The sequence below is a fragment of the Heliconius melpomene genome, chromosome 21 (genome assembly GCF_056956725.1).
Source record: "Heliconius melpomene rosina isolate 202511_hmr_F chromosome 21, ASM5695672v1, whole genome shotgun sequence".
Taxonomy (NCBI): Eukaryota; Metazoa; Arthropoda; class Insecta; order Lepidoptera; family Nymphalidae; genus Heliconius; species Heliconius melpomene.
In genome coordinates, this window is record NC_140409.1 from 12,100,656 (window position 1) to 12,126,394 (window position 25,739).

At 31.1% G+C, this 25,739-nt stretch overlaps 2 protein-coding genes across 2 annotated transcripts; one reads left to right on the plus strand and one right to left on the minus strand.

The window, feature by feature from the left end:
* Positions 1–1,380: 1,380 nt before the first annotated feature.
* LOC146527284 (uncharacterized) lies at positions 1,381–4,771 on the minus strand. Its single transcript, XM_085206423.1, has 3 exons — positions 4,596–4,771; positions 4,192–4,244; positions 1,381–3,676 (listed from the first exon to the last, which is right to left on the minus strand). Exons 1-3 carry the CDS (start codon positions 4,611–4,613, stop codon positions 1,621–1,623), a joined length of 2,127 nt encoding a protein of 708 aa, XP_085062549.1. The 5' UTR covers positions 4,614–4,771; the 3' UTR covers positions 1,381–1,620.
* Positions 4,772–21,831: 17,060 nt separating this feature from the next.
* On the plus strand, positions 21,832–25,045 carry LOC146527285 (uncharacterized). The gene is made up of 3 exons (XM_085206236.1): positions 21,832–21,944; positions 23,547–23,772; positions 24,339–25,045. The coding sequence occupies exons 1-3, from the start codon at positions 21,927–21,929 to the stop codon at positions 24,449–24,451; spliced, it is 357 nt and encodes a 118-aa protein (XP_085062362.1). The 5' UTR covers positions 21,832–21,926; the 3' UTR covers positions 24,452–25,045.
* The last annotated feature ends 694 nt before the right edge of the window (positions 25,046–25,739 follow it).

Below are 25,739 nucleotides of genomic sequence, written 5' to 3' on the forward strand. Positions count from 1 at the left end.
AGAATCCCACTTCACACTATTTTATATTTATATAAAAATATTACTAAACCTTAAAATAAAGTAAGAAATATGAATGATTTAGAATAATTAAAATTATATCTTTTTTTATAATGATAAAAACTTAAATTACTAAGATTACGACTTGAATAAAATTGTTAAGTTTTTAACGCAAGTGACAAAATAGAATCATTTTATCACTACGTCGAATCACAATTGATGTTTGATGACCTTTGCGGCTTGTGAGAATACACTGAAATATAGTTTCTAATATCTTGAGAATTTCATTATTAAAACCATTCTCCACACTCCACCTATCGTGTGAATGTGGCGTTTAAAATATTCAACCTTCTTATTATAAAGTTAAATATCTTCCTACAACTTCTTCCTTAGTTTTAATTAAAAATGATGTTATTACGACATAAAAAATGTAGAGGAAAAACTAATAATTTTCAGTTAATTTACTTATTGCTGGATCTATTATTACGAAGACAATAAAAACACTTTTAGGACAAGCTTAATGTCAAGTGTAAAAGAACTTACGTAAGTTTAGTTATCTCAGCCTGTGCTTAATCCGGTTGTGCAATCACCCTTCACTTCCGGTCGTTCGGATTCCCATGAATCATGGTAGAAAGCTCGTCCATTGAATTTCCTGTTTAATCCCATTATAAATACATAGAAGGATATTTTTTTATAATTTAAATATATCAAAATACTATAGCCTAGTAATTTAAATTATGTATATATATAAAAGGACATGTTCTCACGGACTGAGGTAAGAGTAAGACGCACGCACAGCCATAACCGCTGATGATAGACACGTGAAATTGGACATTCACTAAGAAGGGATTTGGAAAAATTTTAACTCCAAAGGGATGAAATAGGGATTGAAAGTTTGTATGAAACATTTTTTAAATCGGTACCGATTTTTATAAAATTTGAAATTCATACCCATAAAAATATTTAATTGGAAACTGAAAATAATTTCATAAACATATTTAATAAATATTCGTCAAGCTCAAGCAAAGTTCAAGCAGGCGAAGCCGCCCAGGTCGGCTAGTATTATTATAAAAAAACGCAACTTCTTAAACAGCGCCTGAAATAAAAATTATGCAAAAATGTAAATAAAATTAATATATGTTATTTTAGTAGGCGCTATATACAGTCCAATTTGATTGCTTGCGTTAATCACACTAGCCACGAAGTTATAATCATATGAATATTTCCTGTAATAAAATTAGAGTACGATCTGGTTTTTAATGATTATATTCCAAATAATATTGAACAAAAGTAAATAAATTGTAAACAAACAGGTAAGTAGATACTCGGAGTCCATAATAAAAATATTTTATCTCCTTGATGTTGGCGTAAGTAATAGTAAAATTATATTTAATATTTATTTTAATCCTTACAATATTAACTACAAATTCACACGAAATGCCTGATATCGTTTTGCGCTATTTACATTAAAATGGAAACATAATATAATTTATAAATAATTTAAATTACCACCGGATGATGAGTATGTCTTCATATCACTATAGGCATTCCTTGTAGGACCTTCTACTCTGACATCACTATATACAAACAAATTCACTTTTAAAATTTACTTATCCAAAGAGTCTAAATTTTATCACCATATTTAAGTTTTCCTTTGACTAATAAGCTATCTTGTGCATGCGAATGCGTAGATTCTTGATTCTGTAATAACCTTGTCCTACTTGTCTGTCTATCTTTCAACGAATGTCGATTTCCTGATTCTGATATTTTATTTAATTTGATGTCAGCTGAGAACTTGGAAAAGTCCACATTTGGATTTTCTGAACTTTGTAGATTATAATAGTTAGGAGTAGACGGTACGGGTGGAGAGCCGGTCGTTGACACTGATGGTGCGTCTGCGTATTGAAAATTATCGTTCGATGCATCTGGAGCAGACATTTGATCTCCGTGCAGAGCTTTGGCTGCCATCAAAGAATAATACTGATGTGAAGGCGTATTCTCTTTTAGCATTAAAGTTGGCTGTGTCACAATATCATTATTTTGTTGTTGATCGTATTGTTCAATATTTTCTAGTGCCGTGGGACCGTCACCGTCCATACTGTCAATGAAACTTTCATCTTCCATGTGATCTACAAATGATACGTGGTCTTTCCCGCCAAAACTTATATTCTGCGTTGATATTGATTTTTTCTTACTATTTTTACCTCGGCTTGAATATTCAACATCATTTTTATCTTCAGAAGTATACATATTGGACGAGGACGCATAAGTATCGTATTCAAAATTATTAGCATAACTGTCTTTAAAATTAGCAAAAGGATCTCTCAATTTTGTTAGACCTGCATGTGGTGGGGACGGCCCAGAGTACCTTTTTGGTTTATAATTATGTACTACTGTTGATGATGTCGAGAACGGTGCTGGAGGACTTGACGGCTGTATTTTATAGTCATTTTTACTGTAATATGAATTACCAGCATTTCGAGGCTTCTTATCTTTGTACCCATATTCAGGAACAGCTTTATATTCTTCGTAGTTTGCTTCCTCTGATGCATCAAATGTTGGAATGGTTAAGGAAGGTCTGTGTACTTTACTTTGTCCAATTGAGGGAGAATATATACTTTCGTAATAAGAAAAGTCACCTGTTAAAGGCTTTAAGTTTTTTTTGCTTTTATGATAATTTTTACTTTTTGGTCTGTTGCTTGAGGGAATTCTTAAGCCTTGACTATTATATGATACTTTAGGTGGTAGCGCTAGGGCCTCTTTGTTTAATTCTACGTCTGCAGGAAATTCGCCATGGTCGTGAAAAATATGATCATGGGTGACTTCTCTCGGATTATACTCGGCGTATTGGAAGTGGGCAGGATTATTTATTGCACCAACTGCTGCTAACCCAGCAAATGGGCTCGAAGCCACAGCTAATAATTGGTGGGCACCTTTGATAGGAATTACGTGTTGATTGTTAGATATAACGGGCAACCCGTTGTAAGGGTCAATCCCAACAACTCCATTTAATTTAGAGTCATAGAGCATTTTATGTATATGTTCTTCACTGTATGTGTGAATGTGTTCTGTGTCTCCATCTACGATTTTCTCGACCCTTGGTGGTTTTCTTATTTTTCTTATGGTTCCGGAACCATCAATATCCGAATAAAACTGTTCATGGAAGGTTGACACAGGATGTTCACCGTCCGCGTTCGGCGCAGGCAGTGGCTTATTGCGTAATACTACTCGTTTCGGTTTCACTTTTCTTACTACTTTTTTTCGTGGTGGTTCATTCACTTTAATAATTTTTAGTCGCTTCGATTGGTGAGGCGGAGGATGGGCAGGATACGATTGTGGCCCAAAGTCTACATTTTCAGATTCTTCATCTTCAGTGTCTTCTATGTCAGACGGCGTCGGTCCATAGTAACCGCGCGCGTGATATAAAGGCAAAATTTGTGAAGCTGCAGGAGCAATGGTTGGTAGTCTTGATGGGTTTTCATCGTAGAGATCTACAGGGTTAAGGGGCAGGATATTCGCCATCGCTGGTAGAGCGACGCTCGTGGGTACCGCCACTGTGCCCTCCGCACTCGGCAAGTACGCTGGAGCATACTGAGGCGCTGGGTGGTTCGTTATATAAATTTTCTTATGATGGTGAATATGCTTCACTTTCTGTGGTAGATGTATGCGGATCTTTTTTCTGTAACAATATAAAAGTAGTAAAGCAATGGTAGTCTCTATTTTTCATTAATACACTAATTAAAATACAAGGAAATCATATGTAACGATGGTAATGACTTTCGCATGCAGGTTTCGCCTGTTTCTCGTGGTTCCGCCTACAGTCAGCGGCGTGCGTGACTCGGGTTGCTTTCCCTCTCGGCGTCGCGACGTCGCTGCCCTGTCTATTCTTTACACGATTGTATGTATATACATAACTCACAATAAAACATATTTTTTGTTAATATTCATATTTTTTCTTACACTTTCATATTTTTTATATTGCAAAGTGAATTTTTTTAAATGATAATTTTTATAAAGCATCTAATTTAGAAAATTAATCGCTTAGCAAATATTAAATTGTAATTAAATGTCGCTGTGTCTTTATATTTTCTTGTAATCGCTAAGCAAAAATCCACAAAACACTGTTTTCGCAAAACATTTGTTATTTTCAGGATAATAATTTGAATAAACTGAAAATATAAAAAACATACTTACTTAGGTCCATCTGCCTTTACAGAGATAGAAGCAACAGCTACAAGAAGAGTGAACTGTAAAAAATGAAAACAACTGTTACAATTTTTATAATTTAACTCAATCAATATTTATGACATAAAATGATAAAAACATTTTTTTTTAAAAGTGATTTTAAATTAATTTTATTAACTATGTGTAAATTATTTAAATTCAAGTTTCATATATTTAATCACAGTTAAAGTATTCTTTAAAATAATTAAGTACAATCAATCAATAACACTTTTTAAAGTTAAATCTGATAAATTAGAGATAATCTAATTATCTGCAAAACACTTCACATTCACTATTCTCAACACTGAAAAGTCCTTTAAGATTTCCACTAAACACTGACACGAAAACACCAAAAAATATCCAGAAATACCGACCAATTTCATCCAATCCATCGCCGTCTGGTGCTCGGCGATTGCCGAATTTCAAATTTATTTATAATATTATTAATCTTCTTGTAATATTATTTAACTTTTTTCACTTTTATTATATTATTTAACTTTTTTTACTTTTGTAAAGACAAAACCACACAGGAGTCCGGGCTCGTATGATATAGGCCGCGAGGCGCGTGTTTATTTATAACATTCATTTTCACGCCTGAAAGATTACAATGCGACTTGAGCGCAAAGCAACCCCTAAAAATTTTGCTTGAATTTACGAAAGTAAATATGTTTTTAAGGGAAACTGTTTTTATTATTTGTTTAAAAAAAACTTTATTAATAAGCAACCGCTTGATTTTTTTTAAAAATATATTTAAGCTTAATTATATATCTATGAAAACGTTTTGACGTATTGGGTATATTTATTTAGCAACTATATAAAAGCTATTTACATTTTTAGAAGAAAAATAGAGATTTCCCTGGTTGGGTAGAACCTAATTCATAATTTTGTTTTTGCTCAAGAGTTACTTACAATGAGAGAGCAGAATGTACTTATAACGAAGTAGATTTCATAGGTTCATCATGCTTACCCCGTAAACTATGGAAAGAAACCGTAGAAAGAAAGAAAATATAACTTATTTTATAAAAATATGCATAAAAAATATGTTATTTTTAGTACATTTTATAGCAAAACTAATATGTTAAACTAACTCGTAGAATGAGCAATGCCTGTAAAAACAAATTAAAATTAGTTGTACTGTCGACACGATACTAATACTATACTGATATTATGTAATCGCTACCAATCATGAACAATATATGTATTTCTTTTTGTTCAGCGTTACTCTATGTTCTGAGACCAGGTACGTTTCTCATTTTCCACCCAGCTTTCAAGACATTCTTCTTTGAGCTTGGTAGATCTCAACACCGCAACGTGTTTTGTGGAGAGCTCTTAACCGAGCGAATGAAAACTATTCATTTTTTCTAGTGGAAATCGAACCTACAATCCACGCTTAGTCAGATGGCCTTCTAAACGACATTACCAAAAGATTTAAATAAAAGTGCCAGTAGGTTAACCCTTTTTTTTTTAGTTTTATATTCAATGTTATATTAGTATTTGCAGATATATTAATGAAATTATTATATTATGAAAATATTATGTTTTTCTTTCATGTATGTATGTTTACTTGTAATAATGTAATTGCATTTTATATTGTCATTGTGAGGTTTCTCTAAACTTCTTCTTTATTGCAAATAGATAAAAAATATGCCAGTCAAATAAAAACTTATATTACTTTTTTCCTGCTTCACAATGTAGCCGAGTCTTAAGGCACCCTAAGCCCTAGGCCTGCTGCTCGCTTTCTGCCAATTTCTGAAAGCCGAGAGAAGAAACGAAAACATTGTTTCATTTCTTCGAATGCGAATCGAACCCACAACCTGTCGTGTTTACAGTCACTCGCTTGTGCCCCTACACCAAGACTGCCCTCAATATATTTAATTTATGTTAAACATACTATTTTAACAGGGATTCATCAAACAACTATAATGTAACCTAGAATACACATAAAATATATTTATATATACGTAATAACAATCTAATATTACACAAATTACAGAAAGTAGAGAGAGATGAAGCCGACAATAAATCATACCTTCTTTCGACTGCTGATTAGGAGCTTGAGTTAAAAAGATGGACGCTATTAGTACAGAGAAACAACTCACGCGACGTCTTGTATCCGCGTTACACTGTACCTAGGGTTGACAAAAAGTTTAAAATAACAAATTAATTATAAATTGTTTATTTGTTTTGTTTTTAACTATAGACAGTAAGAAAAACACGTTTTGTTTTGAAATTGTAAAACAGATATTAATAATTTAGCAAAGGGAATGTTTTCAATTTTTTTCAAAGTTTTCAATTTTATGATTATGGTAAAGGAGGAGTTCTGATAGTGGAGGTGAGTGTATTTTAATGAGCCCTTGACCCTACACTTGGATCTCAACTCCTCTCTCCTCTTATCGATGATTAGATACTACAACAAAAATATCTCCTTTGTCTCTTTACATATAAAATATTTCCATGAAATGATATTTGGACTACCAATTTAAATTTTTTGTGCCAACCAGCATTCGCTGAAAGCACATTCAAGCGAACGAATTCTTCAGCTTTATAATATACCAACAAATAAATATTCAAAATAAGACACGTTGGCAACCATGACACTTAAAATATAATAATAGCAATAAAGTATTTGTATAAAGGAAACCGGCACGCATGGCGGGTATCATAGTTTACAGCTTTATTTAATCATTATTTATGGTAATTTAGTGAATAAGAAATTATAAATTAATTGGGGTGCATACTGTAACTATACATTAGTATGGGCACATTCACATAGATCATCTAATAAGCCGTATTTACGTAGGCTTAATCTGAAAAGCTCTATAGAATTTTGTAAAATATTGTAATAATTATATCGGTTTAACATCTTATTTCATGGGGGATAAAATTTTTCTATTTTATCTCTTAAAATATAAAATATTTATCACTATTCAAGGGGAACCAGTGAATTATAACTTTATCCTGCATATACTATAACCCTCCTTTGCCTTTACACCAGAAATTCACACATAGACGAGATAACATGTGGAACTCAACGCCGCACTGTGTCTTGACAGTCTTATTATAGTTTACAGTGGTGCAGTTGGGTAATGTCTAACTGTAAGCGTGATGGCTACAGGTTCGATCTTGCTTTATTTAGAAACTAGAGGCCTGCCCACGGCTTCGCCTGCGTGAACTACGTTATTATTAATTTATGTCTCCATGAGTACCTACGTCCTATAATTGACGTCCATGCAAAATTCCTACCATTTGTAGTAACGAAGTTTCATACAAACTTTCAACCTCAAAAACAACCCCTGAGAAGTCGAATATTGCAAATTCCCGTCTTAGCGAGCACTTACGTCCTACAACTAACTCCTATGCAAAATTTGAGATTCCTAGCACATGTAGCTTCTGACATTTCGTGATGAGTGAGTGACCTTTCGATTTTATATATATAGATTACAAGTAAAATATGCTTAAGTCTTTAGCTATCCAACTCACAGAAAGTAGAGTTATACTTATTTTACCCCTATATATGCCCTTAAATGTAATAAAGACAAAAAATCCTTTATAATTATTTTATGGCAATTCTATGATAAAACAAGAAAAGCAAGGATAAAGGCCTTCAGTTTCAAAAAATAATTACAATATACACTTTTGATAATAACAATTAAATATTTGAATAAAAGAAAAATATATTAAATTTAAAACTAATGCTATTTACTTTACAATAGAAAAGTATACTTAAACATTCGTATATGGTTATACAATATACGATATTTCCTATTAATATTACGTAACCACCGATGGATCCGGCGGAAATGGTTAACGAAGCAAGGAAAAACGTTTAGCTATAGCCTATCAAGCGAAAAATAAGATTCAGAGTTATACAAGATTAACATTTATAATTGAGATTTCCTTAATAAAATATCAATTAGACTATTTTAATTGCGTTTAATAACGCAAATATAACAATTAAATATTGTAAAAATGTATTCTTACAATCTATTGCCCTTAGATTTAGTTATCCAAATATTTTCAAAAGATTGGGATAGAAAATATTTTTCAATATCATAAAGAATACTGTAAATTCTCATTGAACTGACCTAATTGTTAATCGTTGGAAAATATAGCCAATGTAAATATTAGGATTTATTTTCCAGCACCACGCTGTATCCACAGGCAGCAGGATAGGCAGAGGGAGCTTAGTAAGTAGTATTATGTCTGTGCTCTCCACTTTTCGCTGAGTTTCGCTGAGTTCTCGAAGCACTGCGTGTTGAGTGGCAAAACTCGACGCCGCGCTCAACATTAGAGAGAAGAAATGAAATTATTAAATAGTTCATCTTCTCGAGTGGGAATCGAACTACGACTAGCCGCTATCTATATTCTATATATATAAAATCGAAAGGTCACTCACTCATCACGAAATCTCAGAAACTACATGTGCTAGGAATCTGAAATTTTGCAAAGGACTTATTTATAGGACGTAGGTGCTCGCTAAGACGGGAATTTGTAATATTCAACTTCTAAGGGTTTGTTCTTGGGGTTGAAAGTTTGTATGAAACTTCGTTACTAATGACATTTGTCTTTGTCATTCTTTACTAAATGCTAGGAGTCTCAAATTTTGCATGAACGTCATTTATAGGACGTAGGTACTCAGGGGGACAGAAATTAATAATAACGTAGTTCACGTGAGCGAAGCTGCAGGCGGGCCGCTAGTATACTATATTATTAGTATATTAATACTAATATTATAAAGCTGAAGAATTTGTTTGTTTGAACGCGCTTATGTGAGCACCTGCTGGTTAGAATTGAAAAAAACATTTTTCGATTTGTATTCCATTTGTCGTGGAAGCCTATGGGTCTGTTAAACCACTGCCACTTAGTTATTTTTCATTTCCTTTGATCTCGAGAGTGAAGTTATGGGTAAAAGCTAGCTATAAATAATTGCCATCCTTTAAAGTTTAAACAGATAAGACAATTTTTATGAATACGTACTATAATTAATACAGATATTACAAATATACATATATAAATTGTTTTTTCTTTTATAATAATAAAAGCAATGATAATATTAATAATATTAATTTACGTTTTTTGCTAATTATATAAATTACAATGAGAATATGGATAAAAAAAAACGAATAATTTGCGTGACTAATTGTTGTTTTATAAAAAGATTATTTATGAATAGAAACACTTCAATGTAATAAATAATTTCCTAATTCTTTTCTTTTAATTGCTTTTACACCTGTGCTTATTATAATACCACTGAGGTCGTCGTAGACGGTTGTGAGTTCGATGCTCATTTGGGGGAATGAATTAATTTGCCGGTTAAACTAAAAAATAGACTCTATCATAGGTTCCTTCTGCCTACCCTGGTGTATGCGGGATACAGGGATGCTGATTTATTTTTTTATAACGTCATTAAATGTGTTTCGTCGTGGCCAAGGGCCCAAGCGTGCTACTGTAAACTCGATGACTCTGGGTTTGATTCCCACCAGGGGGAATGAAATATTTAATGTTATAATTTTCTCGCTCTAGTAACGAGGCAAAGCGTCGCGTTGACTTCCGTTACACGCAATGCATCAAGAATTCTCCTCCTCTACCTACCCTGATGCGTGAGATATATCGTGAAGCTGGAAAACGTATATTGAGGTTGTCATATCAAAATGGGACACCAAGCCTAAGTTCATATAAATACATTAAATTATAATAGTAAAATGATATTCCAATGGAATTATTAAATATAGACGTGTACAACGACGTTAGAAGAGCTTTAGGTCTTTGTTCATTTTCTTAGTAAAACAAATGTCAATATAGTATATAGTACTTTCTCATAATATAGATATTGCTCCGTTATTAACAAATGAATAGAAAATACAAGAAAGTATTTAAAAGAATCAAGAATTTTGTTTAAAAGTTAAAAATCCTCTCCACTAAGCCATCATATACAAACAATGTTATTATTAAGGAAATAGTAAATATATTACTATAATAAAAGTATCATACGATAAGGAGGCTTATCGTTAGAAAGCAGGAAGGTAGATGTAATGCAGTGAATTATCCACGCATAATAATATATACTGGACTTGCTGAGATACAAATGACTTAAGATGCAGCCTGAGGATAACATTTTATGTATACCCAAGCTATGAAAGTACCTTTTCACCAGGGCGAGGAATGAAAATAATTCATATCCTGGCATGGGAACCGAACACATACGTTTCCACCCAGGCGTTCCGCCGCTACGCCATGACGGCCTCAACTATTTAAGGTTTTATAAATATTGTTCTATATTGTAAATACAATTCATAATTTCTTGATAATAATAATAAATTATTAGATAATAACAAGAAATTAAATAACTCCTTCCTCATTATAATTTAATGCATACAAATAAAATACCCGATCAATTACTATTTACCGTAGTGGTTTATATTAGCATTCAGTCTATAATGACTAATTGACTCGAAAAAAGTCAATTTTAACCAGTTTTTGCAATATTTTTTTGCATAATGAATATTATTTATCGATATGTTGACATGTTTGTGTTTTCAGTTAAAATGTTGTTACGTTATTGCTAATAAACAGAATACATGAAACTGTAAACATAGTAGTTGTTAGTTCGATTTTGAGTTAAAATAAATTACTTTCATTTTTCTGTTCCAGTAAGACAATATGTTCTTAGTGGGAACTCTTTTTAGTGGGAATACAATGTAAAGCTGTTTTTCGTAACTTAGATATAGAATAAGTGGAAAATTGAATAGAAAGAACCATTAGGTAAAAAAAAGTTTAATAATTTATAAATACAGAAAAATTTAAATTTGAAAAGAAAAAATCATTTCATGTTTTTATAGAGATATATATATATTTATATATTACAGTAACATACATATTTTCTTCATTAATATTAAAAAAATAAAAGGAACTCAAAATATGGATAGTTTTATATATTTTTTCTTGGTTAATATAAAGAAACACGACTAACGTTTCTGCAAGATTTTCGAATATCCGAAAAAGAATTTGAACCTTTAATAATCAGACTTAATAACAATATCGACCTGCATCTTCTCCTGTGTAAGTATTTATTTAAAAACCAAAACCACCACGTACCAATACCAAATAATATGCAAACCTCTAGAACTCGGTGGAAAGGAGAGCGGAGTGTCTTATCACTAGATTCCTTCTGCCTACCCTGCTAAATGATTAAAAAATATATGTACAGTATTAGTAAAACAAGTATAAAAGTATTATTATATAGACTGATGTAGGTGTCAAGACGCGCGCTGCATCGCGTGTGCTGGCGTTTCCTGCTTGCCTGCAGTGAAACTCGCGATGAGGGAAATGCTTAGCGAAAGTGATTTATTAATGCAACCAAAAATTACTCAATATCTATAAAAATGTATAGTATTTCTTTTTTTTTTTTCAGTATTTTACATTGTATTGTATAATGTTTTATTGTTCGAAATTTATATTTATTTTTTAATATTTATAAATATTTTTTTATTTTATTTTTTTATATAGATTATTTTTCTATTCGTTGAGAGGTTATGGAGAATTTATTGATTCCCTTTATTTCTTTTTCTAAGTAAAAGATAGGTGACACTAAAAATAATATAATTATATTGATTGTTAAGCTTAAATTAATATTTAAAATTTATAAAACTTAAAATCCAATTTGTGTACAAAATATAAGAGCTATCTTTATAATTTGAATCGAAAATAAAAAAGGTGAGGTTGAGGAAGTAAGAAACAAACAAATTACGTATACAGTATACACCTATCATCGATATGTATCGTAGAGTTCATTCACTGCATTCTCGGAGTTTTAACGGTTCCACTTATTATGAGAGATAATATTCAAAGTGAGATAAAAAATTGAAAGTACTCGTTGAGAATGAAATGCTTCAATAATTGTAGGTTCCGTATTAATATACGTCGAAAGTACAGAATTATGGTTAAAAATATATTTTTTTGATGAACTTTTGGTTGTTTCGTCTACAATATTGATGGTTGTAGGTTCGGTGCACTCAAATATTTTTTATGATAAAAATCTGGTATTTTTTTTTTAATATTTATTCTTATTAAACATCAATTGTACCTTTACATTTTTTTTCTTTTTGAGATTTCGTGAAAGCAGTATATTTATAATATATATTTATTTATATCAACTTCGTTATCTCTAAATGGACTTAAAGCTATACCAATCCAATACTTCTTTCCTTGCAATTCTTCTTATATATTATATGCAGATTTTACATGTATCCAAAGGAACTACAGACAGCTAGAGTCGCGAGGGCCGAGTAAGAGGCACCGAGGAGCATCAATCTAGAGGCGTGCTGAAGCCCACCGATACACTCCAAGGTTTTTTACTCTTTCTGATTATTAGGCCACATTAAAATGTCAGACACTGTTTCCCAAACTTTCACTTGTCAAGTCCTTAGTTTTTTTCTTTTTAAAAATATCCTTATATCTAGAATTATATTCTTTTATTATAATACTATATTAAAAATACAAATATATTTGCTTCATTAATAATACATTTGTAAATTATTAATTAACTTATTATTCAACAGCAGCAATAAATAATATAACATAATAAAAAAGGTAAAAAATACCAATAATTGAAACAAATAAAGCTAAACCCACAAACGTAACATATTACATACATATATACTTATAATTCTACATAAAATTATATTTTTTTCTACATTAGATTGAGAAGCGGGGTGTTTAAGAAGAGGACTCTTAAAGATTTATTATAAACAAGGGAGGAGTATTAGAAAGTCGGCTTATCTTAGTATTTTTTGTGTTACGGTAAATCAGAGAGAGGGCCCCCGGCTGGAACAGCGTGACGGCACTCACGACGTCCTGCGAGATGAGCATACACGTTTTTACCTGTGAACGATTTTACATATGATAGATGGTGGTTTCACCCAGATATCATTATATCTATAAATCTGATGTTATTGGATATAAAGAATGATATTAATGGACTTTCCTATATGCATATTAATATGAAAATAGGAGTTGATTTTTTTGCACTAAATTTAAGTTTTATCATCTGCTATTAGAAGATGACCACAAGTCAATACTTAGAAACAGAAATACTTTTTTACAATTATGATTCCCCATAAAATTGTATAGCCAATATTCATAGACACTATATGAAACTTATTTGAATTTATATATTAAATTCAATATTTATATATTAAAAACCATCTTCACTAACATAAATTACAAAATTAATAATTTAGTGAAATTTACAATATTTAGTTACGAACGCCTTTTTGTCTAGTACCTTAAAACTGTGTATTCGCAATTTTCAGTACAATTTTCGGGAGAGGGAAAATCGAATCCACAACCGTCATCTTAAAAATCATACACTGTGCTAGGATTCCAAAATTATGTTATTTAAATATATTCCATATTATTTTCTTAATTTTACCTACGTGTAATTACGAGTATATAGCGGTTGACTGTTATACACTAGTAGCAACCACTGCCTATTAGTATTGAATTTCACTTGTAAATTATGCTATAGCTGTTATTATGCCATTTGGATACTTTATTTACTTGAAAAAATATTGTTGTTGTTATAGGTAACTTTCACAACACTTTAACGATCGTTGCTAACAATTTACCTTGTTTTGGTTAGGTTAGTTATAATATCATGAAAAAATATGATTTTTGGCTTAACATAGATTTTATAAAACGCACAAATATATTTTTTTCTTTAATGCCTTCTAATTATATTTTAATTCGATTAGATATTAATTTAATCTAAAAGAAAAAGTAGCTAAAGCAATGAATTACTATAATTATTATGAATAAGTTGCTGTGTGCAGTGGATAGTGTTGAAATCATACATATGTATATTATGTATGTATTTTATACATATGTAATTTGTAACTGATTATTTGTAATTTGTAATTTATTATTCCATATTAATTATTTTTTATTAATTAAATTAATGAACTAATTTATTTATTAGAATAAGCCATGTTTTTAAATAATTTACAATTCAGGGATTATAGAAGAAAGCGTAACTTTACAATATAACGTTCCCAAAAAAAAATATATACGAATGTGCATTTTTCAGGTAAGGAGAAAAGTAATTTTTTACAGATAATTTACTTAAATTGTATTTAAGTTATGACGGACTATATTAAAAATATATATATATATATATATATATATTTGGTTTATTTGTGTGTGTTTTTATGCCTATATATGTCAATTATATTAAAATTCAATTAGATAGCTGAGTAACAGATTTTTTTATTATAATAGTTTAAAACTTTAAAACCATGTTTGTATTTAACCAGTTTTATTAATACTATTGTAAATAAAAAAATGCAATTGCTAAATAATATAATCGATGAAACAATAAAAATATGTGAAGTTGTAAGCTCCTGCAGCTAAAAGCAGCTTTTTTAGATATAGACGTTATTATAATATAAAAATTTCGATTTCTAATCCTATCCGGTTATTAGAGACGTCGTTATGGGGTATAATGGCTACCGTCAAAGGGCAAGCGGTTGGACGGCTAATTAATTGAAATAGTTTGAAGAGATGGCATGTCATAATTCTAAGTAAACTGTACTGGATAGGGCCGGTACGCTTGGATGCCACCCAGGTAAGGAACATGCTGGCTGTGTGGTCGATAGATGTGAGATTTCAAGTCTGTATAAAATATAGAAATAATGACTGTGAAGGACAGGTTGTGGGTTCGATTACCACTCATGAAATATTTAATATTTTCATTCCCTCGATGTGGTAGCGCCTAATGTCGAAATCGACTGAAAAAGGGGAACGGAAGCGTCTTAATGATAATGAAGGAACTTGGTTCTCATATTCCTTTCGCCTAATCTGCTATGTTCACGCTGGGTTAGGTTAGTCAAAGTTAAATCTTTGCGCGTGAATTTCAAAACGTTCCACACCAGACTGTATGGGACACATTTTGACCATTTACTCAAAAACGACAATTATAATTATCACCAAACTACTTCGCTGGCATCCCAGTGTCGTCCACAACGTTCCTGCAAAATTTCAGAGCTGCAGGTTTAACGATCTAGGACCAGTAAGGGTTTTGTTTTAAAAGAACATTTAATAAGTCATAATAGTTTAATATATAAGACATTTTAGCAGTAAAGCAACGCACGCAACGCTTTTAGCATTGCGTGTAGACTGCTGAAAATCAACACCGCTATTGATCACGTTTCAAAAGCGAGGCAATGAAAAAATTAAATATTTTATTCCCTCGAGTAATAATCGAACCCACAGACTGTCGTCATGTCATTATCATTTACGAATGGCCTAGACTTACTTATAAATGGTCACTTAATGATGCTAAAATCATTTAAATAGCAGCTGATCCTCATCCTATTATGACCGAATGCTCTATATATTTAGGTCTTGATTACCAGGTTTTCATAAGTAACTAGGAGACGCTTAGTCCATAACTTTTTAATTAATAAAAAAAAAGTGGATGAGGATATAATATAAAAATTTTCAAAATAAACAAAAAATATATTTTCGCAAGAAATAAAGTTTGTAAAAATTTAGTTTTATCATATTATTTTTTTTAATTTAATAATACATATTATTATAAATTAAAAGCATATAAAATATTAATATTTAAATGTTCACAATAGAATATAATTTACAGGGCGCCATCTAAAGTACTAGAATTGAAAGCGTTAAACGCATAGTCGACGACGATGTTTGCAATTTCTTTGCCAACACGTACAATAATTTCCCTCTAGATGGTATTACAGTTGAATTCTTTTAAATTATATGATAAAAAATAAAATACTTTTGTAGTGGACTTTTTAATTGTTTAAGAATGTAATTAAAAAATAATATTTAATACTCTCTGTTATATAATATCTAATTCTGAACTTAGTATACAAATTTTTGTGAAGCGAATGGATGGAAATATTTAAAAAAATATATATACTCAAATTAAAACAATAAAAATATTATAGTTTATCTTTTATTGTCTTTCATAAAGTGACTAAGTAATATCTTTTTTTTTCTATCACTACATCAGCCTGATGTATATAGAAAAGAAACCACAGTAAGCTCAGAATTTTATATCTTTTGTAGTTTAAATGATAATATAATTAACCTTGTACTTACAATTTCCGTATTGATATTAATAAAATATAAATAAAAAAAAAACATAATAAAGCTATACATTCATTATGTGAAAGTGTTTTATGTAATGGAAGCTGTCTACGGAAGAAAATTATTTTTTTGTTGTTTTGCGCTCTTCCTCGATAAAAATCATTTGAAAGTGATGGCAAAACGAGCTTAGGTTCATTATAGATGTGTTCTTGATGCATGTTCTAGTAAGATCTAAGTTAATGCAATCTGATATTTATAATTATAACCTACCTAGATATATAGAACTGATAACTTTTGTGGTTAAATTCTAAAAATAATTCAGAAATTTAGTATTAAAAGTAAACTAGTTCAAGTGAGTTATCAGATGAAAGGGCCCCATGATGATCCTAAAAAAATTCTATTTCTACGTTTATTAAAGAAAAAAAGGTACGGCCGTTCATATCGCAAAAAAAGTTCTTGTTCCTTCCGGTTAACCTAGAATTATCAAATTCTGCAGCTAGCTTCTAAAGGTAGCACTAGTTCAGGGAAAATCTGAAAACTATACATTTGTGGTTAAATCCTAAAAAAATATAGCCTTTACTGGGGGGCAGAATTTGGTATCAAGTGAGGTCAAATGAAAGGGCTCTGGCTAAGCTAAGCCTGAATTTCAGAAAAATCTCGAGACCTCCAATTTTTGTACGGAACCCTCTGGCGAGCGCGACTCGAACTTGTTTTGTTTTTAAAATAGGCGGACGCGGAGGATGGAGTGACTTTTAACTTAGTCTCTCTGTCTTCGTCGTAATTTGTGGGACATGTCTAAGAAATAAATATGATAATAGGTTCGAGTAAATGAAATATATATGATAAATTGATTATATAGCTAGAAGCTAAAAAAATAATATAAAATAAATATTTTGTATAATCATCAAATCCAATGTCACTAGCGAAACCTATATTTTCTATAGTATAATTGCAAGTGAAACGTGCATTTCCTCACTGACCTTCGCACATAGGAAATTTTGTTTCGAGCCGACAAGCACGACACGGTTCGTTAGTTCATCCGATATCAGCTTTCCTGTCACCTTCACCTTAGTATTTAGATATTACATAGAACTCTAGACCATTTGGACGTACTCAGTATTATAATTATTGTTTAAGTCTTGGCCTATTCGTTTTTCTTTTAGATCCAAGAAAGTAAGAAAAATTTGAGTACGATTTTTAATATTTTCAATTTTACAATGTTTTTTATTTAAAAAAATAGGAAATTATCAATATTGTTATTATAATTATAAATTTAATAATTTTAACAAGTGTTTGCCGAGTAACTCGTTGAAACACTAATGGTCAACTGAACTATACATTCCATTGTCGCTGTAATGTGACTTTAATATGCTTATTAAAATTTACGGTGTTGAACATTGATAATGATATTAGATACGTCACGCGACTATACCTATTGCTAATTAGACCAAGTACTCCAGTTCCGGTAGCTCGATGTATTCTCAGTTTATGCTGTGATTAATATAGTAGGAAAAAGAATATTATAGTAGGATAATAATCTATATTATATTAACTTTAAAAAAAAATGAAGTTTGTTTTTATAAGTTTCATATTAAATTTACGTATTCCATTAGTCGAATGGCGACCACGTCGCAGCAAAAGGAGTACAGGCCGCCCTACAACCAGGTGGACCGACGACCTCAAGAGGACAGCGGGAACCCGCTGGATTCAAAGGGCGCAGGACCGGACGGAGTGGCGAGCATTGAGGGAGGCCTATGTCCAGCAGTGAACTTTAAATATATCTGCTTCTTTTAGTATATACGTATATGGATAATCTCATGAATATCGTCAGATAATGACTACGAGAATGAGATAAGTATAATTTAGAATTCAGTTTCTTTTTTTGCAGAACGCTAACGTTCACGCTGCATCTCTCAGGTTGTAGAGTAGGCAGAGAGAACCTGTTGTTAAGATACTTCGCTCCCCACTTTTCGTTGAATTCTGGAAGTAATGCATGTCGAGTTATGGAACTTAAGATAAAAGTAAAGTAAAGTTCTCTTAAGGTTTTATTTTTAACAAATTACAAACCTGCGAGATGATACACATTCCTTCGCCAATCTTCTAAAGATACAGTGTAAAAGACATCAACGAGATACATACTCGTAGCAAAGAAATTGTATTGCTATACTAATATTGTAAAACAACAAAGATTATTTATTATATTTTAATCGTTATATTTGTGAAAATTCAGTAAATTTATAGTTAGTTGAACGAACGTAGATAAAATTATTGACAATAATTGTATATTTCGGTATTTACAAGCACGGACAGATACAGTAGTTGTCAATCACTTAGTATTGGTAAAAAATATTGTTTTTTTTTCATAAGATTATGTTAATAGGTATATGCTTCTTTTCAAATGTTACAAGTTAGTAAAATGTAAAAGAGGCCTTCTTTGTCTAGTGGCAGCGTTTGAATGTAACCACGATGGGTGTGGATTTAATGACTACTCTAATGAATGATTATATTTTTAATTTTTAGCTTCTCGCACCTGGAGGGAATTTACTTATCCTGGAAGGAATTTACCCTATCTTCCTTCTGCATATCTGCTGAGCGGAAAAAAATATAAATGACCTAAAATATTGGATTATGTATAAATTTGTCTTATATTTAACACAAAAAAGATACTCTTGTTAAGAATAGGAAACAAAATATATAAAAACATGTTCACGAATACAATGTTAATAATAAAACTATGTTATTTCAGTAAATACTTCCTAATATTATCTATGTGAAATTCCCCTGCATACATAACGTTATAATAATGTGGTGCGGCGTCACGCTACTTTCCTATATTTGTTCGTAGTGTGTACATAAATGAATATATATATATATATATATATATATATATATATATATATATATTCATTTTTATATATATATATATATATATATATTATCAGCTTCACAACACTATTTGTATTATTACCGGAGATATTTTTTTTTAATATGAATAAATAATAATTCATTCCCTTGAGTGATAATGGAATCCACAACCTTCACGATTACAGTCACACGTTTGCACCACCGCACCACGACGCCCGAACGGCTGGTGCGAAGATATATATGACATAATTATTTTAATCGTTTCAAGAATTTCTACTAGTTTCTTATCCTCAATAACATTGAGGATCGACTATTTTTATGTACTGTAGTAGTTCGAGAACTTTTGTAAGGCAGTTTTACGTTTTATATATTTTTCATTTAAATAATCGATATGTCTTATGTGATTAATATAGATAAAAAATATCACTAGATATCCTTTCCATTTTTTAACCGACTTCAAAAAGACAGAGGTTATCAATTCGACTGTATTTTTCTTTATGTTATAGACTTAACTTTTGCACTGTGCAATATTAATAACCTAAACACTTGTTACAACCGAAATAATGTCTAATAAGTTGAAATTCTAATTAATTATTACTTAATTAAACCTAGAGTGGTTTCCTACCTACTTGGGTGGTTTCCAACAGAAGCGAGTTCAATTCCCGCCCCGTTATATTTATACTGGGTTCTAAATACAATATATGTTTAGATGTTAAATGTTATAAATAACTCTAACTCTCACAGCTCTCTCTCTCTACGAACCCCAGTAAAATAACCGTGTTGGATACCATAAAAACACAACTATTAGTTAATATATTAGTGATAGCGATCGACAGGTGTTACATTATTAGTAGTACGCACGCACTTTGAAAATCAGGTCATACTCTTACTTCATTGTTAACTCTTAGAGAATAAATGTTTTATATATTATTTTATTTTGAATATATATATTTTTAAATTAATTAACTATTGTATTATAATCTTACTATAATTAAATAATTATTTGTAGATCTTAGAAAAATTGAGAAAGAAAAAAATGTTTTCGTTACATGTGAATTATTTGGGTGTCAAATGGCAGAACCTTACGACGAAACATCAAGCTCATTTTGAATGTAAATATCCTTTTAAATAGGATGTGAACCCATGACCCTCACGTTTTAGCTATCATCAAACTAGGGGCGCGAACCGGACCTCAATTGTGACTCACTCGGTAGTGTTCACATGTTGAGTGAAGAGAACATCAATTGTTTTCTACACTCAATTATAGTTACATTAACCACCTGTATCGATATCTATAGCAGGCGCTTAGCGTTACCCAGAGGAGAACAAAAATTTTTGAAAAAAAAAATTTTAATTATTAAAAAATGATTATTCCTTAAGTCCATTGAATTTTGTAGAATTTTTCTCGCCTAAAATCATCTACCTGGTCATATCTATTTGCAAATTTTCATCTCAATCGGTCAAGCCGTTTGGCAGCCTATTTGTGACAAAAAGTGTAAAAAGTCTCCAGTAGAGCTCAATAATTATCATTTTGCCGTTCTAATGCGTTTAAGTATATAAAGGTAACAGTTGTGGGTTCGATTCCTACACGGCGGCTCTGGTAACAAGACAAACCGCGTCGTTGAGTTCCAGCAGTTACCACGTAACGTCTCGAAAATGGAGGGAAAAGTGGAGAACGGTGATGTTTTTCATGTTGCGAACATTAGGTTCCCTTTGACCACGGTGTACGTACAGTATGAAGTGCAAATAAAAAGAAATAAAAATAAAATGATTCATTAAAATAAAATACCCGTAATACCCGTACCCGTAACTCAACGGTAAAAGTAACGTGTCTGTAATACGTTATGTTGTTCACTTTCAGCGAACGAGAGTGAGTGTGCATTCTTTCTTGTTTCTTTTTGCCTTGTTTTTATCCATTCATTAGTTTTATTATAGGATTTCTTTTATATTTACTACGTAACGTACATTGAGGCTGTCGGGGCGCAGGTACAGGGTGATTGCAACTTGATGATTGTGGGTTCGATGATCCACTCGAGAAAAGAAAATATTTATTTAAATTTATATTTCCATTTATTCGCTCTGGTGTCCTCTCAACAAGCAATGCCTCCTAAATTCGGTGGAAACTGGAGAAAAGTGTCCTAACACTAGATTCTCTCTACCCTGCTGTATGCGAGAAACAGCGTGATGCTGATTTATTTATTTGTAACATACATTCGTTAAATATTAATAATTAAAATACATTTATAATATTAGTCATAACATCTTTATATTATTTGGAAATAACGAAATTGAAATAACAAAATAGTTAATTAAACTATTGTTAAATTATAATTCTCTAAAATAATGATTTTAGTGATTTTTAGTGTATTCCTAAGTCAAAAAAAAATTAATTGTACCATCCTATATTAATTTTTAAGGCATTTGTTTCCTTATAAAAGTTTCAATCAATTTCGAACCTTTCGCTTTCGTTTTCAGGTATCATTTCGAATAGCATATAAAATTTATGTAAAATCTTAACTGGAACCAATAATAACGTATTTTGAGGCTTATATCCAGGTACTAAATATCATATTGGCTTAGCAATTTGTAAATACGGATTAGGTTGAAGGCATCGAGGGGCAGTGTCGCGAAACTCCATCACGTCGCGATATAAAAGGAAGTTTAGTTAAAACTTCTTTATCACACACCGGCTACCTGCACCAGAGATTGGTCTTCTTACCACCACGATGTCCACACGGGTTTTGGTGAGTGGACCATCCATAATAAATAAATATATAATTGTTTATACGAAAACCTAGGTTCGGACAGACAAGTGTTTACAAGTGTTTTGCGTGATAGTTACGTGAATTGTGATATTAGGTGTGATATAAGGTTTTTTTGGGAAACTGTTTTAGTTTGGATTATGTAAATATTTTGTAATTAATATTCATTGAAAAAAATATAAGAAAGTGAGTTTTTTTTTCTGTTATGTTATTACAGTGTAAGTTTGAAGCGTACCAAAGCCATCATAGGGACACAGTGACCTACTTATGAAATAAATATAATGCATAACTATGATTACAGATATACTTTACCAATACTTTTTGCATACCTGTTTAATACAATACATTTTTTTAAAGTAATATAATATGTAAATATTATATATTTATTATAGTATACAGTTATCGAAATCTTTACTTAAATTTATAGTTCCTTTTCTTCGCTTTGTTATCGAGGCTAAAGCGCGGTGTTAAGTTCCGCCACTCAACAAGCAATGCCAGAATTCGGCGGAAAGTGGGAAATGGAGTATCTTATAGGGTGAAGATACAGTTATATTTTAAGGAAAAAAGATAAACAATTCTACAATAACTATCACATTTAAATTAAACAACCCTCTCTCAAACTATAAATAATATTTTATACCAACACAAATGAAACGTCTGCGGGCGCCCTACTTATTACTTTTTCTCTTTTCTTTTAACCGCTGTTACAAAAATACAAACAAAAAGAGAGTGAGAGGCAACCATTTTTATTTTTTTGTACGAAAGCGAATGATTGCGTTACAACATCTAAAGTTAAATTACTGAGACGATTGTCGGTATAACATGGGGACATTCTATTGTAACACATTTAGAAAGTTATATAGTAATTGTTGTGCATCATTATGGTAAATTTTATGTATTTATAATGATGCAAATCGCGGCGTTGGGTTCCGCCGCTCAACACGCAGTGCCTTCGGAAATAAGGAACGGAGTGTCTTAACACTAGACATCTACCTTGCTGACACTAAGAAATGTTAATTTCCTTTAGATTGTGCTTTAGCGAATAATGAACTGATTTATCGTTAAGCGAACATGTTATGTAATTCTAATATGCTTTGCGATATTTTTTGTTATAACATAAATGTGAATTAATAATAGAGGAAGTGGATTAAATAAAAAAAGATATTAATTTAGTTTTGTAAATTGTAGTAGGACCGTGTGTGATTGTAAACGCGACGGTAGTGGGTTCGATTCGGACTCTTGACAAGTCATATAAAGGTTTTTTACCTTTGGATAGATTTTATACACAATTTATCTTGTGATTTCGTTGTTTTATAGCTTTGAACTGATTTAACGATATTGGGAAAAGTTTCCATCATATTTTTCAAGATATTGTTAAAGAAGTTCCCTATGTTATTTCAATTAACTAATACTAACTCTACAATATCTAAATATTACTTTTTTTGGAATTTGTTTATTCACTCTTAGTTCCTTAAAGATAATGACTTTTAATTAAATAACACAAACAAAACAAAACTACAATATCTCAAAACAAACGTTTTTACATATTATTATTTTTCTTAATTTTAACATTTCTATCAACAGCTTATACTAGTTTGCGTGGCGGAGCTCTCAACCCTCATCCTGGCGGGCGGCGGCGGCGGTCACAAGAAGGTCATCATCCACGTGCCAGTGTTCGTCAAGCACCATCATCACAAACATACCATAGTGAAACATGTCCACCACAAGAGTGGGGGCGGGGGGGACGATCATTATGAAGTGCTGGGGTACACATATGGGGAGCCCAAGGGAGCGCCGCACTTTGGAGGAGGTTAGTATTTTTATTAGGTTCACGCTGTATCCCGTATATAGCTAGACGAAGAGAGCGCAGTGTTAAAACACTTCGTTCCTTACTTTCTCCCGAATTTTCATTACGTTGTGTGTTGAATGGCGGAACTCAACGACATGCTTTGTCTTGTTAATAGCGCGAGGAAATAAAAATATTAAGAATTCATTTTCTTTGAGTAGGAATCGAACCTATAACCTTTGTGTTTATCGTCGGTTAGTTTACATTTATCAAGATATACAGAAAAGGATTTATTACTACTTTTTTTTTATTACTTTTCTGTCTGCACGTTAACAAAAGTTGTATATTAAGGTAATGTGGTAGGAAATTATTCCAAATATAATTAGTAAGTAGTAAGGTAAAATGTTTACTTGTTAAGTATGAACAAAATATGTTTCTCTATATAGTATTGCTTCTTGAGTTTATTATGATATATTAAAGGACTATTTTGTCTAACGAATTCGAACCTGTACCTTATCTTATAAGATATCCAAAATAATAAAACCGAAAAAAAGATATATTTAAAACTTACTATGTAATTAAATTTACAGGCCACGGCTGGGGAGCGGCAGAAGAGAGTCATGGGCACGAGGACTCCCCCGTCAGCTTCGAAGGTGGCGACCACGGCGGCTACGCGTTAAGTAGCGACGAGCACGGATATTAACTTAATTTAAAATTACTTTAAAACTATAGAAGAAACGTACAAACATACATTTTGTCTATCAATTGCATCTAACTATATAAAAGATCGATATTTATAACATTTTTTAGATAAACATTATTGTGTCGATTTAAGAATCTCTAGAGAAAAAAAAATACTGAAAAATACGATTTTATACCCACATTGTTCGTGTAATAGGGATTTATGTTGATATTTTTATTATAGGCCATATATCGACCAAATGTGACTGTAAATCAAGACCCCATTACTATACCATAAATTGGTATAGTGTTTCTTATGGTTTTTAGTTTCAGTTGTCAGATAAGTTTAGTTTTTTTTTTGTTTCTTATAGCGATTTTGTAATTATATTTTCTTTAAAATCTAAATTTTATGACTCAAAATCTAAACGACAAAAACGTATTTATTAAATTTAACAAATGCCGTAAAACAAGCTATACTGTATGAAAGTACAATGTACATATCAGTATGTGAAATATTCAAATATTGTATTATTATTTAGTATTTAAGAGAATGTTGTTGTGAAACTATTGAATAAGTAATAACTGTAGATATTATTATTATATTTCTATTATTTTTGATGTGTGTTTCATGTTTATTAATTTGAATTTGAATTTGGTTACTTTAATAACTTATTTAGATATTCGGTATAGAGTAACAGCGCTTTAAAATATTAAATTGACAACAAAAATTCTTTTCTTGAAAATTGAAGCTGTGGCCCAGGTTAACCGACTGGTTAAAATGTAAACTTAGTTGTTGTTACTAATTTAAATGCATTTTTTTTATTTAGAAGCTAAAAAATATGTTTTATATTGCAATATAAAGAATTTTTACTAAGATAAAAATCTAAATATAATACATATTTAAAAAAATTATATAAAAAACCACTCAACACAGCAGAAAGTAGGGAACTGAGTGTCTTAACACTAGGTTCCCTCTGCCTACCCTGCTGTGAGCGGGAAACAGCGTGAAGCTGATATTTTTTATAAATGCTCGTAAGCATACAGATGTAATCATTATTTTTTTCAAAGATAAAGCTCAAAATATGAATAACGAATATTATGGTATTTGCTTCATTAAGCAATAAGTCTGCAGGATGTATTTAAATATACATTACAAAATATATTTCAATTCTATATCTAATTTTCTACAATATCAGGTAAGATAAGCTCTTAAACAATACTAACTATCTCTGTATCAAACAGAAAAAAAATTTTTAATCCAAAAATATAAATATTTTACCACACACACACACATAGTATCAAAGATACTG

What these genes read in the sequence shown, in the direction of transcription:
- LOC146527284 (XM_085206423.1), bottom strand. An exon ending in GTAAAGGCAGATGGACCTAA is followed by an intron (nt 3,677 to 4,191) that starts GTAAGTATGTTT and finishes ATATTGTTACAG; the next exon opens with AAAAAAGATCCGCATACATC.
- LOC146527285 (XM_085206236.1), top strand. An exon ending in AGCGCCGCACTTTGGAGGAG is followed by an intron (nt 23,773 to 24,338) that starts GTTAGTATTTTT and finishes TTAAATTTACAG; the next exon opens with GCCACGGCTGGGGAGCGGCA.